The sequence below is a fragment of the Myotis yumanensis genome, unplaced genomic scaffold (assembly GCF_028538775.1).
Source record: "Myotis yumanensis isolate MYYU_CA2020_CCGP unplaced genomic scaffold, mMyoYum1.0.hap1 SCAF_7, whole genome shotgun sequence".
In the NCBI taxonomy this organism is placed as follows: domain Eukaryota; kingdom Metazoa; phylum Chordata; class Mammalia; order Chiroptera; family Vespertilionidae; genus Myotis; species Myotis yumanensis.
Genome location: NW_027223758.1, coordinates 33,992,114 through 34,006,376, shown reverse-complemented (window position 1 = coordinate 34,006,376; position 14,263 = coordinate 33,992,114). Strand labels below are relative to the sequence as shown.

General features: G+C 42.4%; 1 protein-coding gene across 2 annotated transcripts in view; it reads right to left on the bottom strand.

The window, feature by feature from the left end:
* Window positions 1–1,228: 1,228 nt before the first annotated feature.
* The window catches only part of KIF3B (kinesin family member 3B), a 45,215-nt gene continuing 32,180 nt past the window's right edge, over window positions 1,229–14,263 (bottom strand). For both annotated transcript variants that reach the window (XM_070420131.1, XM_070420130.1), the window contains 4 exons: window positions 9,850–9,963; window positions 9,117–9,222; window positions 5,370–5,548; window positions 1,229–4,696 (listed from right to left, as the gene is read on the bottom strand). In XM_070420131.1, the coding sequence (XP_070276232.1) occupies window positions 4,600–4,696; window positions 5,370–5,548; window positions 9,117–9,222; window positions 9,850–9,963 (496 nt within the window). In that variant the 3' untranslated portion in view covers window positions 1,229–4,599. The remainder of the gene's footprint in view (window positions 4,697–5,369; window positions 5,549–9,116; window positions 9,223–9,849; window positions 9,964–14,263) is intronic.

The window sequence follows — 14,263 nt, the reverse complement described above, 5'->3', positions numbered from 1 at the left end:
GTAATTATACATTTGTGTGTGTTTGGTTAACACTTATCCTGTCTCTCCTTCCCCATTAAAGTACAAGCTCTGTGAGTTCAGGGACCATGTCAGTGTTGCCCACATCTATATATCCAATGCCCAGAATAGCATGGCGCATAGTAGGTATTCACCATATATTTGTTAAATAGTTAGCGGCTTTCCCTGGCCGAGTAACTCAGTTGGTTAGAATATGGTCCTGATATGCCAATGCTGCAGGTTGGATCCCTGGTCAAGGCACACATAAGAAGCAACCAGTGAATGCATAAATAAGTGGAACAACAAATCAATGTTTTTCTTTCTCTCCCCCCCCACCCCCGCCCATTTCTCTCTCTCTCTCTCTACTCTCTCTCTCAAAAAAAAAATCAATTTTTAAAAAATGCCAGCTTTTCTATAGAGGCCTAGGATTTTCTGAACATGATTTGCCCAGCACTAGCTTCTAGTACCTTAGGATTCAAATTGTTCATGGTATCTTCTGAACACAGGGCCTTGTCACAGCAGCAAGTACATTTTAAATGTCTGCTCTAGTCCACATACTATGTGCTTGTTGCTTTAAATCATTGCTAATCCTCACAATGGTCCTGCAAGGCAGGGATTATCACCGTATTTTACAGGCAAGGACCCCGAGATTCACAGAGGTAAATTAAATTCCTCATAGTCACATGGTTAGTAAGCAGACACAACCAGAATTAAGACCCAGCACAGAGGCCAGGGTCTGTGCCCTCTCTTCTCAGTCCCTACATCTCAACCAGGAAGCACAACCCCCCAGGGATATACTTCAGCAGGCCTGAGAATATGAGAAGCCACAAGACCAACATATGGCCCATTTCTGGTATTTCTTTTTTTTCCTGATGGTAAATAACAAAAAATATTTTTGTGTAAAAAATACCCCCACATATTTTAAAGTATAATATGTAATACATTTACAGAAATTAAAAAAACAACACACCACAATCGTTAAAAAGACATGTCATGGCTGTTGCCTAGGCTGGCCTCAGGACCCTCCTTGGAAAAACATGAGAAGCACTTACTTGTCACTCTGTCTTGCTTCATTTTATGTCCCTTTATCTTGTTGCTCTATTTTTTAAATACCAGCATTCCAACTCAATCTTCATTTCCACTCCCACCCTCTTTTCACTAGAAAAATTAAAATGTTTAAAGAAAGTGACAGTGTATCAGCCACAGGCATATCATTTTCAAAAACGTTAGTCATTTATGAGGACACCTTTTTGTAGGTACAATAAATCTGATTGATTTTTATTACACATCTTAGTTTAGAATCACTTTTACATTCCTAGACAAAGAGATGATACAAATAAATATCAATTGTAAAACTTAGAGCCCCAAGTAATTGGCATGTTCTTTGTCTAAAGGTAGCCAAAGAGAAGGTCAAGATCAGTATTAACTCTAAAGAGCCATAAAGCCCACTGCCTCCTTCCTGCACCAGGATTACTCATTTCATAAATAACCTCAAAAGCATTTCATTCAAGAAACAAGGGCAAGGAGAAAGGTGGCAGATTTCTGAACAGTACAAGACAAAACCTTGTGAGATAGACAATAGCCAGGCCCACTGTTCTTATCCAGTTCCCTCTGAGCATTCTGATTATGGCTTTTAGAGTATATTAATAGCCCCATTTTGGTCCACTGATGGTGTTCCGATGGCCCAAGGTGTGACTTGCAGTGAGCCTTGACCTCTAGTGGGAGATGTGAGGCAGGACTGACATCCCATGTTAACAACAGGGAACTGACACTTCTCAGCAACTTGGCAACAAGTTTACATTCAGTGAGGGAGGACTTACAAGAGTCAGACAGGAAAAGCAGAGAGCAGCCCAGGGCCCACGCCTGAGCTGCAGAACTCCGATGCCCTTGGTCATGGAGGTGTGGGTGGTGCAATTCAAGCAGCATGCAGGCAGGCATTCGATAGGGAACAATCCAACGTTCAGTCAGTCTTAAGAAAGTGCTTCATGCCTATCATTTCTGGCCTTGGGTTCTGGATCCAGGGGTCTGGGCGACAGGTGACTTTAAAACATAAAGCCAGATACATTCCTACTGATCAGAGCAGAAAGGCGCCTGATGAGGGTTGCACACACAGTCTCAAACTCCTTCTCTCAGATGATCTTCTTAGATAGCGTTAGGTTGGCTTCCCGACTTCACTAACTGCTGCTGGCCCTCAGATGGCTTGGAACACTCTAGCATGACTACAGACAGGAAACCTGGTCCCTCAGTGGGCCTGGGAGGTCCTCCACACATTTGGCTCAATTCAGAGCCCAACACAGCAGCTTATGTTCTGCTATCTGCTCTATTCAAATATTTATCGGATCCACTGTGAGAGAAGAAAAGCACCGGAGACTGCTTGGGAAGCGACAGCTTCGCCTCCACTCAGGTGTTCCTCCACTTTGTTCACAGACCATCAGAAGAGTACAAGGCAAGCTGTTTCACTAGCCCTGCTTGTCAACTTAGCTTTCTTCTTTTGCCTTCTTAGAAAAGCTCTATGGTCACGCAACCACCCTTGGTCAGAATAGCCACCTTGAGACATCAGTATTAAGGTATCGTGTTATCTGCAGTGTTCAATTCTCAAACTTGCCAGATGAATATTTGCAGCCTATAGAATTCATACTAGCTTTGAAAAAATGGGGGGCAAGAGACAGGTGTAACTGGCAGAAAACCATCTTAAGCTACCACCTGGTCATGTGGTTCCTATTCAAACTGGTAAAGTCTTAGTAAATAAGAGAGAAGCAGGGTTTGATCCCAAGGAAGATGAGGGAAGGCTCCATCAGGCTCTGGGAATTACTGAAAAGGACCCTGGGTTCAGAAAGAATAGTAACTAAAAAGGAGATAAGCTGCCAGATGACAGATCTCCATTTGTAGAATGCTGTGACATTGCACTTGGTACCTCCTCTTTCCCACAGGTTCTGATCCAGAAACGTGCCCTGGGGACTGAGCAGCTGAGTAAAAATATAACTCAAGGCCCACCTGAGTCGCCACCTTCCCGAGGCACCATGCCAGCAAGGTACACCAGGGAGGCAGACCTGGGGACTCACACTGCCCCGCAGGCTTGGCTCATGGACTCAGACACCCACATGGGAGTGCTTCCAACTGGATTAGTCATTCAATGGGCCTTTAATACAGACAAAGGCAACAACTGTACATTAGTGTATTTCTAAAACCGGGCAAGTTCTTGGTCTCTATCTTTCTCTTACAGACACACATGGACACACTCAAAGAACATAGGCACCACTGTGCTTGCACATCCACACACACTTATGAGTTTCTCTTGGGGGAAAAAGGAGTAACATTCACCTAGTGACCAACATAAAATGAAGCTTTGAATTTCAATAATACAAAGAACTAAAACTTATAAACCAAACTAGTATATGTAAACGGGGAACTTCTAACTCTCCTCTGAGCCTATGCAATCACACAGCACCTCCTAGCCACCCTTTAGGTTCTGCCTGGGAGAGCCACCATCCTAGGGTTTGATGAGTTTCAGCTGAAGGCAGGCAGGTTCATTTGCTACCACCTTTGTCTTCCCTTCACACTGCACTGAGCCTCATGTCTCTGTCTCTGCATCTGCCTAGTACCCTTATGCTCTCTCCGTAAATATGGGACAAAGTGGGGAATTCAAAAGTGCCACCATATGTCTCATTCCCCCTACTTATGTCCAAACAGAGAAGGCAGAGCCAGCCTCCCTTGTCCCACAAAACAGGCCCACTGTAGAGCATGCTCGGGAGGCAGATGGGCCTAGGAAGGATGCTCAGAGTACCACGCTTGGCTAAGATGGTGACAAATGGAGAGTGAAATGACACGGTGTATGGACATGGCATCAGTTTACAGGTTTATGTCTTTGACAGGATGGTCATGGTTTTGAGGTTTTTAAAGAAGCTGTTTCTCTAAACTCGCCAAGGAGGCAAAGGGAATGTGATTTCTACTGCTTCCAACATTAATCCCTCAGGACTGAAATTGGTAGCTTCCTTGGACAACATTTCCTCATTCAGCAGATCCCAAAGATAGATCCCCTTCTCACTGAGGAGCATGGATCATGCCCACTGGGGTTTGGATCCAAATGAGATTTCTCATTTCAACCTACAAGAACAAGCACGTATTCAAGTTCTAGGGCTTCCACTTTTCAACCTCACCGTTATTTTATCCTGAGGCTCTAAAGACTTGGTCCTGCTAAGCTGACTCCTGATTCTGCCCTATTGTTCAACAAGAAGGGAGCCCAGTGTAAAGAACAGGCTAGAAAAGGAGAGGGGAGAGGGAAGGGAAAGGAAGGGAGAGAAGGCAAGGGAGAAGGGAAGCAAGGTCACGGGTCATCCTCTTGCTTTCCACTTCGACTATCGCACTTTACCTTACCCATGCATATCTGAGATGCTAATTAAGGGACGTTGCCCAGAGGAGCTGAATGCCAGGTTAGGACCAGCACCTTTCAGCCAGATTAAGTTGGTTAATCTGCAAAGAGGCCATCGCTTCTCCCCAGGGGAATGTTCTGAGTTTGGGCTGGAGTCCTCTCTGCAGGTATTTGCTCATCTCTTTTCTCAGAAGGCAAATGCTGTTTAAACCCCAGGAGAGCAGGAACTGGCTTTACTTTGGAACCAGCCCCCGAGACTGTGGATAAAGCTGAGATGCAGGGGTTCCTGAGGAAGAAGAGGAAGATCCCGACTTCCTTCCGCTTTTAGGCCTGCAAAAGTCAAGCACATGTTCACATTATTAAATGTCCCATCTCTGTCACCAGCACAGATCAGACTCCTTTCCCACCAAGTGCCATTAACATTTCCAGGTGCCCTTTCGTCAATGGCCTTTCAGCTGTAAAAGTATGAGAACGGCATAGCCCGACCCTCTGCACATGGCCAACACAACCTGCCAACCAAGGAGTGAAACCTCAGGGAAGGGACTCTGATTCTCAGCCATTGTTCCTCCATTTAAATCAAATTTTGACTGCCTTCTCCAAAGTGGCAAAAAATATTGTTTCCACGTAGAATTTCTTTCATTTTTGGTTTTACACCCAGTTGTTTCCTTAAACTTCTAGTCCAGAATTTAATATGGTAGAATTTCTAATTTAGCACCAAATTAAGTCCCTGGTACCTGGTGGGGACCAAAGAACTGTCCCCTGTTTCACTAGAACACACGCTCCTTATACTAGGAACCAGGCACATTCGGCATTCTGGTATTCAGTCTACCTGGCATAATGCCAGAACCATAAATATTTGTGCAATAAGTGAATAAACCCAGGAGTAATATGGCATTATTTTCTGGTGTATCCTGTAAAGCATTTTATGATAAACAAGCACTCTTGCCACCCTCTACTTTCATTTGTCCTTGTCTAAAAACATAGGTCATCAAGAGCCGCTCACCTGGTCTTGGATTTCTTATTGGCAGTACTTTCAAAGGATGATGCATCCACCTGTATTTCATCTTCGTCCTGCAGAGCCGCATCCAATGCCGCCTGGACTTTGGGGGCAATGGCGGGGCCCTCATAGTCCCTGGTGGTCCGGCTGGGCATGTCCAGCTCTAGCAGCACAATGTTTTCTGCCTGCAGAAGCACAGCCATAACCAGCAAGGTTGGTTTCCAATCAGACACAGAGAGTACAAGCAAAGTAGACCCCCTCCTAAAGCAGAACTGCAAACTGCTTGCTACTCAGAGCCTACCAAGTTCCTGCCTAGCAGTGATGTAGTTTTATAACATTTTTCCTGGTGGGATTACAGATGCTTTTTATTTTCTTCTATAGGCTTTTCACTATTTTCCTTAAAAAAAAAATTTTTTTTAACAATGAACATGTATTATACCCTAAGGCAGTGATGGCGAACCTTTTGAGCTCAGCGTGTCAGCATTTTGAAAAACCCTAACTTAATTCTGGTGCCGTGTCACATATAGAAATTTTTTGATATTTGCAACCATAGTAAAACAAAGATTTATATATATATATTTTAAATATATTTTATTGATTTTTTACAGAGAGGAAGGGAGAGGGATAGAGAGTTAGAAACATCGATGAGAGAGAAACATCGATCAGCTGCCTCCTGCACACCCCCTACGGGGGATATGTCTGCAACCAAGGTACATGCCCTTGACCGGAATCGAACCTGGGACCCTTGAGTCCGCAGGCCAACGCTCTATCCACTGAGCCAAACCGGTTAGGGCAGATTTATATTTTTGATATTTATTTTATATATTTAAATGCCATTTAACAAAGAAAAATCAACCAAAAAAATGAGTTCGCGTGTCACCTCTGACACGCGTGTCATAGGTTCGCCATCACTGCCAAAGGGGAATAATAATAAATTAAGTAAAACCCATTTGTTGAAGACAATGTAAAAATACAAAAAGGTATAAAGAAGAACATAGTAATCACCAATAATCTCACCACCTACGGCAGCTTTGATGAATGTTTTGGTTGCCAAGGGGAGAGGGCAGGTATGGTGTATGTGTGTGGAGGGTGTGTGTGGTAGTGTATGTGCATGTAACCACATTTGAAAAATCAGTTTGGAAAAATAAATAAATAATAAAAAGAATAATCAGTCAGGGCCCGCTTCATAATTGGCCTGTGGAGGGATTTCTTCACTTGCTACCCGGTGGTGGGCCTTTTCTGAGCTCCCCCATACCGAGGCAAATGCATATCAGAAGAGCACCCAGGTTACATGTCCTGTCCTCCAGCTCCTCCCACTCAGCAGAGTTCAGGGCCCAGCACTCCAGAGCGGGTAGGAGGGGTCACTGGGAGGAGAAGGTGAGGAGAGGGAGTGGCTTTACTTCTCAATTTTATATATTGAGATACTGCTTAAAATTTCTCTTAATGGATTGGGTCTATTGCTAAAAACACCTGCATGCCACTGCTTTAAATTCTACCTTTGGATCAGGTTTGCCCCCTGGAAATCTACATATTTGATTTGTAGGATTTAAAAGCATGTTTTTGGCTTAAGACATGAAATAAACGGCAAGATATGCACCCTCTGAAACTGTTATAAAAATGCTTCTGAGGATTCTGTCTGACACATTACTCATCTTCCACTATATAAAACTCCAACTAATACATCTTTTTTGCTTTTGTTTTATTTTAAATAACTCAGTGCCAGGAAGACAGCACCTGAGGAGCTAACTAATTCTAATCTGTTTCACTCTGGCTGCCAAGGGAGACTCAAATATATTTTAAATAAAAACCTTTCATTATCAAAATTATACAGGAGTAATATGGCATTATAAAATACAGATAAGCAAAAAGAAGAAAATTTAAATTGAGTGTACTTCTAATAACCAGGGATAACCAGTTCACATTTTGATATATTTTCTCCCAGATTTTTTTATTCATATATACACTGGCAGAACCAATTGTTTTATAACTTAATAATACATCATGTCTCCTGGTTCCTCCATTTACCAGCTACCTACTAAGGACTACTGCATAGAGTAGGTGGGAGGGTTTAGTAGAGAAAGCAATAAAGCACTGAGTATAGTGCCTGGTACACAGCAAATGCTTATAAATAGCTCATTCAGTATTATAATATGCTCGGGTCATTAAACAGGTCTTAATTGTGGCACTTTCAATTACTTCCTGACTGACCCACATTAAGTTAAATGGAAGTACCGTAACTTCTTTAACACATCTCCATCTCCTATCACTGACACCAACATTCTTCCCAGTCTTCCCAAAGAGCCATTTTTGTTAATCCTCACCTGAGGATATTTTTTCCACTGATTTTAAAAAATATATATATTTTATTGATTTTTTACAGAGAGGAAGGGAGAGGGATAGAGAGTTAGAAACATCGATGAGAAAGAAACATCGATCAGCCGCCTCCTGCACACTTCCCACTGGGGATGTGCCCGCAACCAAGGTACATGCCCTTGACCGGAATTGAACCTGGGACCCTTCAGTCTGAAGGCTGACGCTCTATCCACTGCGCCAAACCGGTTAGGGCTCCACTGACTTTTTAGAGAGTGGAAGAGATAGGGAAAGACAGAGAGAAACATTGATGTGAGAGAAAAACATTGATCGGTTGCCTCCTGCACAGGCCCCGACCACGGCCTGGGCCAGGGAGAGACGCCTGCAACCAATGTGCCCTTGACCAGAATCGAACCTGGGACCCTTCAGTCCGCACACTGATGCACTATCCACTGAGCCAAATCGGCTATGGCTTCACAGAGCCATTTTAAATTTTTTTGTTTGTTTGTTTTGTTTTTATTTTTTATTGATTTCAGAGATAGGGAGGAGCGATAGAAACATCAATGATGAGAATCATCGATTAGCTGCCTCCTGCACACCCCCTACTGGTGATCTAGCCCATAACGAGGGCATGTGCCCCAACCCGGAACAAAACCATGACCACCTGACTCATGGGTCTATGCCAGCTGTGGGCAAACTACGGCCAGCGGGCCGGATCCGGCCCGTTTGAATGAATAAAACTAAAAAAAAAAAGACCGTACCCTTTTATGTAATGATGTTTACTTTGAATTTATATTAGTTCACACAAACACTCCATCCATGCTTTTGTTCCGGCCCTCCGGTCCAGTTTAAGAACCCATTGTGGCCCTCGAGTCAAAAAGTTTGCCCACCCCTGGTATGCTCAACCACTGAGCCACACCAGCTGGGCCCACAGAGCCATTTAAAAACTTATCGTTAATATTTATTGGCCATTATGGACAGGATGCTTATACTCTCCTCCTTCCCTAGTCCTGATTTTTCTAAATCTCGTTCTATTTTACCTTTCTATTTATAATTATTTTTTATTTGTTATTTGTTAAAATTGCTATATTAAGCCCAGCAAGCGTGGCTTAGTGGTTGAGCATTGACCTATGAACCAGGAGGTCACAATTTGATTCCCAGTTAGGGCATATGCCCGGTTTGTGGGCTTAATCCCCACTGTGGGGTGTGCAAGAGGCAGCTAATCAATGATTCTCTCTCATCATTGATGTTTCTATCTCTCTCTCCCTCTCCAGTCCTCTCTGAAATAAATAAAAAAATATATTTTTAAAATGTTGTTACATTAATATAAATTTCCTCAGGTGCCTCTGGAAAGAGTCAGGATGAAAACTCTGTGACTTTGCGGAACGGTGCCTAAACTCCTCTAAAAGAGAGCGGAGAGGAAGACAAGAACACTCTTCTCACCCTGTATCGGGCCTCTGGACGAATCATCATGGACATTCTTGCGTGCTGGCTCAATGGTCTCTTATATCCCACAGCTGAGACGGGCCGCTTCATCATCTGCTGATTCCTGGAAATGCACTGCAGTGGTTAAAGACCTGGCTGGCGTGTGGTCCACAGCCCCAGGATCGGTCCTGTGGAGCCAGCACTCAGAAGACTCTGAGCCTGCTTAAAGAGAACCTGAAGCAAGTGACTCCCTGGATTGAGGGCTGACATGGAAATGACACAGGAGCTGCTTCTACTTTCTGCTTGAGTTGCCGTCTGAGATGGTAGGCATGAAGCATAGCTGTCAACACTCCCCACCCCTGTGTCCTTGGCAGACATCTTCCATTTTTCCAGCAGGACCCAGACTTATACTGAGAGTCCTTCTCAAAACGGTGTCAGACTGACACACAAGATAACACCTGCCTACTGCCCCTCATCTGGCCTATCTTGCTTCACTTGACAGCTGGGGAAGCTGAAACGAGGAACTCAGGAAAGGTCATTAGTTCACTGTGACAAAGTCTCCCAGTTCTAATACCGTACTCATCAAACTTTTATCTTCTGGAACTATGGTCATCACAAAAGCAGAGATACAGCTGGTTCCATCTTTAAATGAATGAAACTGCGTTCTTACCATACCCCTCTGGCCAAGTCCAGCTTATCAACATTCCTTCCCTCCTGCCCACCTTAAAGTCTACTTTAAATAGTGACTTACTCCAGTCTGGTTATAGGATGTAATTTCCAATGATCTTCCTCTTCGTCAAAGAAGGATCTATTCATAATTTTACTTTTTTCTTCCAGAGGGATAAAGTTTTCTATAATAAGATGCCTGTAAGAGCACACATACAGGGGTGAATACAAATAGAGAAAGAATACAGATGGAGTGTTCGCTATCTGGTCCCATGTGTAGTGAGTAATTAGATAAGTCAAGTTACTCAGCAAACATTCACTAAGCAGGTACCATGAACCTGCTATCATACAAAGAACTGGGATCAGACATGAATGACACTTGGTCCCTGCCTGTAACTGAGAGGTAATGAACGGTATAGCACTCTTAGGTATGACAGGTGCTGACAATGGTCTGCCCTCGGAATAAGGAGAAGTGGCTTGAGGAGCTGAAAGAACTGAAGAGGGAGATGATACCTGGACTACACTGGAGTGAACCTGTGCTATTTGAAGTGCCTTTTGGAGGAACACTGGTACTGCTAACCCACTCATTAACTTCCAACATGCTGAAAACAGATTAGAAATTAAACTGCTTCCTCCAATCCCCTGGATTGTTGCCAGAGATGGAAAATTTCACATTCTAATCACTAGGACAAAGAGTAGGACCAAATATTTCAGTCCCTTAGACTTCTCAGAATGAAAACCATTCCTGGGAAGAGATTGTGTCAGAAGCATCCAGGGAACATGGCAAACAATGAAAGAGGAGACCACTGGGGTGTGTCTCACCATGGTGAGACTGTCTCCTGCCACATGTCTGCATTCGCTCTTTCAAAACCTCAGGACAGAACAACGCCAAAGGGGTGTTAATGTGAGAGAGACGCACAACAGACACCAGAGGTGAAGGGTACTGGCTGTAAAAACAGATTGACTCACTGTTTATTCAAAAGAAGAGCTAAAAATGCCTTCATTAAGGAAAAAATACAGTATTCTGGAGAGATGAAATTTTCTCTTCATTTTACTTGACATTTAAGAAATTATTTTTCAAACATATATTTGTTCGTTTTTCTGATTTTAAAGGGCCTATTTACACATTAGAAATTTTGAAAAAATATCATTACACATAATTTCACTATCCAGAAATAGCTATTATTAATATTTTGGCATATTTTGTTCTGATCTCTTTTCCAGGTGTGCATACCTAGAAAGAGGACTGATATATACACTTAACATTTTTTAATTTCAACCCTTTATAAAAAAATTATTGATTTTAGAGAGAGGAAGGGGGAGAGAGAGAGAGAGAGAGGGAGAGAGAGAAACATCGATGTGAAAAAGAAACATCAATCAGTTGCCTACTGTACACTCCCTGACTGGGATCGAACCAGCAACTTGGGCATGTGTCCTTACGGGAATCTAACCTGCTACCTTTCGGTGTATGGGATGACACTGTAACCAACTGAGCCACATTGGCCAAGGCCATTCATTTAATTTTAAGGGCTTCTTTTAAAATTTAAATCGTGGTTGTTAAAATAATCCCTTTGAGAAGTTCTTTAAAGAAAAATTCCAGCTAATGCTGTGGAAGGACTGACATAGAAAAGCATCATTTTGTAAGCCCTAATGAAATAAAAGATCCAGACAAAGATCATTATTGGTTGAAACTATTAGGTCAATGGTTTTCAAGCCAAGCTGCACATTAATATCATTTAGAGAGTTCTGAAACACATCTTGCCCAGATCCATGACAAATCAATGGTTCTCAAAGTATGTTCACCGAACCAGCAGGAGCCAACGACTAGATCTTGTTAGAAAGGAAAATTCTCTGGCCCTACCCCAAACACTGAATCAAGCTCTCTGGGTATGAGGCCCAGCCATCTGTGTTTAACAAGCCCTTCAGATGATTCGGTGCCTGCTAAAGTTTAAGGACCCTGCCCTATATAAAAATCTCTGGGGTGGGGCCCAAGAATCATTACTTTACAAACTCCTGAGATGATTTCTATGTTGAGAACCAGTGTTTCAGCGCTAGCTTTCAGTTAAAGGAAAAAAGGGGAGACAGAGACATAAATTAGACAACTCCATGAAGAAGCAGACCAACAAATCCAGAATGTGAGATATTTCTACAGGCTATCTGACCCAACTTTTTCAACAAGTTAACTAGAAGATAAGTTCTTTTTTCTTTTTTAAATAGATTTTTATTGATTTTTTACAGAGAGGAAGGGAGAGGGATAGAGAGTTAGAAACATCGATTAGAGAGAAATATTGATCAGCTGCCTCCTGCATGCCCCGCGCTGGGGATCGAGCCTGCAACCAAGATACATGCCCTCGACCGGAATCAAATCCGGGACCTTTCAGTCCGTTGCCCGACGTTCTATCCACTGAACCAAACTGGTCAGGGCTAGAAGATAAGTTCTTAACAGAGAAATGGATTGCTCCACATTAAAATAAAGTTAAGATACATAATTACCAAATGCAATATGTGGTCCACATATAGATCTGAATATGAACAAACCAAGAATATCTGAACTGAATATGGACAGAGTATGAGAAAATACTAAGAAACTTAATGTTAATTTTGTTAGGTGGAAAGACAATATGTTCTATAAAAAAATCAACGGTAGTACCCTGAAAGAAAATTAAAAAAACAATTCCATATAAATAGCATCAAAAATAGAATATTTAGGTTTAAATTTAACAAAAGAAGTGCAAGTAGTTGTGCACTGAAAACTATAAAACAGTTTTGACAGAAAAAGAAATTCTAAATAAATAGAAAGATATCTTATATTCATGGATCAGAACACAATATTGATAAGATGACAATATTTTCCAAATTGATCTACAGATTCAACACAGTCCCTATTACAATTACAGCTGGCTTTTTTTCAGAAATTGACAAGCTGATCTTAAAATTTATATGGAAATGGCCCTGGCCAGTGTGGCTCAGTTGGTCGAACATTTTCCCATGCATCGAAAGGTCGCCGGTTTGGGCCTGGCTGACGTGGTTCAGTGGCTGAGCATCAGCCTATGAACTAGAAGGTCATGGTTCAATTCCCAGTCAGGGCACATGCCCAGGTTGTGGGCTCGATCCCCAGTGTGGGGCATGCAGGAGGCAGCCAATCAATGACTCTCTCTCATCATTAATGTTTCTGTCTCTCTCTCCCTCTCCCTTCCTCTCTGAAATCAATAACTATATATATATATATATATATATATATATATATATATATTTTTTTTTTAAATCCAGAAAGGTCACCGGTTTGATTCCCAGTTATGTTGTATGCATGACACAACCAGTCGATGTTTCTCCCTCACATCAATGTTTCTTCTTTCTCCCTCTCCCTTCCTCTCTCTCTCTGAAATCAATCAAAAGAGAGAGAGAGAGAGATAGAAACATCAATGAAAGAGAAAAATCAACTGGCTGCCTCCTGCATGCCCCCTACTGGGGATTGAGCTGCAACCCAGACATGTGCCCTGACCAGGAATTGAACCAGTGACCTCTTGGTGCCTGGGTCGATGCTCAACCACTGAACCACACTGGCCAGGCTAAATATATATTTTTTAAAGTAATTTGAGAGAGAGGGAGGGGGCAAAAGAGTGAAGGAAGCAGAGAGAGGAGAGAGAGAGCAACAGAGAGAGAGAAATATCAATTTGTTGTTCCACTCAATGCATTCATTGGTTGCTTCTTGTATGTGCCCTGACTGGGGATTGAAACCCACAACTTTGTCATATAGGGACAATGCTCTAACCAACTGAGCTACCTGGCCCGGGTAAATATATAGTTTTTTAAAACTCACTTGTATACTTTAAATAGGTGAACTGTAAAGTATGTGAATTATCTTTCAAGAAAGCTTTTAAAAAATTGCATTGTGGTCATGTAAGTATGCAGGAGTGACATAACATGAGGTAAGGTTTGCTTTAAAATACTTTTATGGCCCTGCCTGGTTTGGCTTAATGGATAGAGCATTGGCCTGCGGACCGAAGGGCCCCAGGTTCAATTCCGGTCAAGGGCACATGCCTGGGTTGCGGGCTCGGTCCAACATGCAGGAGGCAGCCAATCAATGATTCCTTCTCATCATTGATGTTTCTATCTCTCTCTTCCTCTCCCTTCCTCTCTGAAATCAATTAAAATATATTTTAAAAAATACTTTTATGAAAGATGACAAAAGATGTTTTATCATTGAATTTGGGTGATGGGTATTTGGGTGTTCTCTATACCATTCAGAAAATTCTAGTTAATAAAAGATTCCTTCTCGTTAATAGATAAAGGTGAGGCCAGAGTCCTGAAAGGCTTCAGGAAGGCAGCGTGGAAGGAAACTTGGAGATCATCTGGTGAAATCATTCCCTTCACAGATGAAATCCAGAGACAGAAAGTGACTTTCTCAACAATAGAGGACAAAGTGACAGGAGATGAGCTGGAGAGAAGGGACCCTGTCCTCAGGGAAGTATTTCTTACTTAACAAACAACAACCCAGC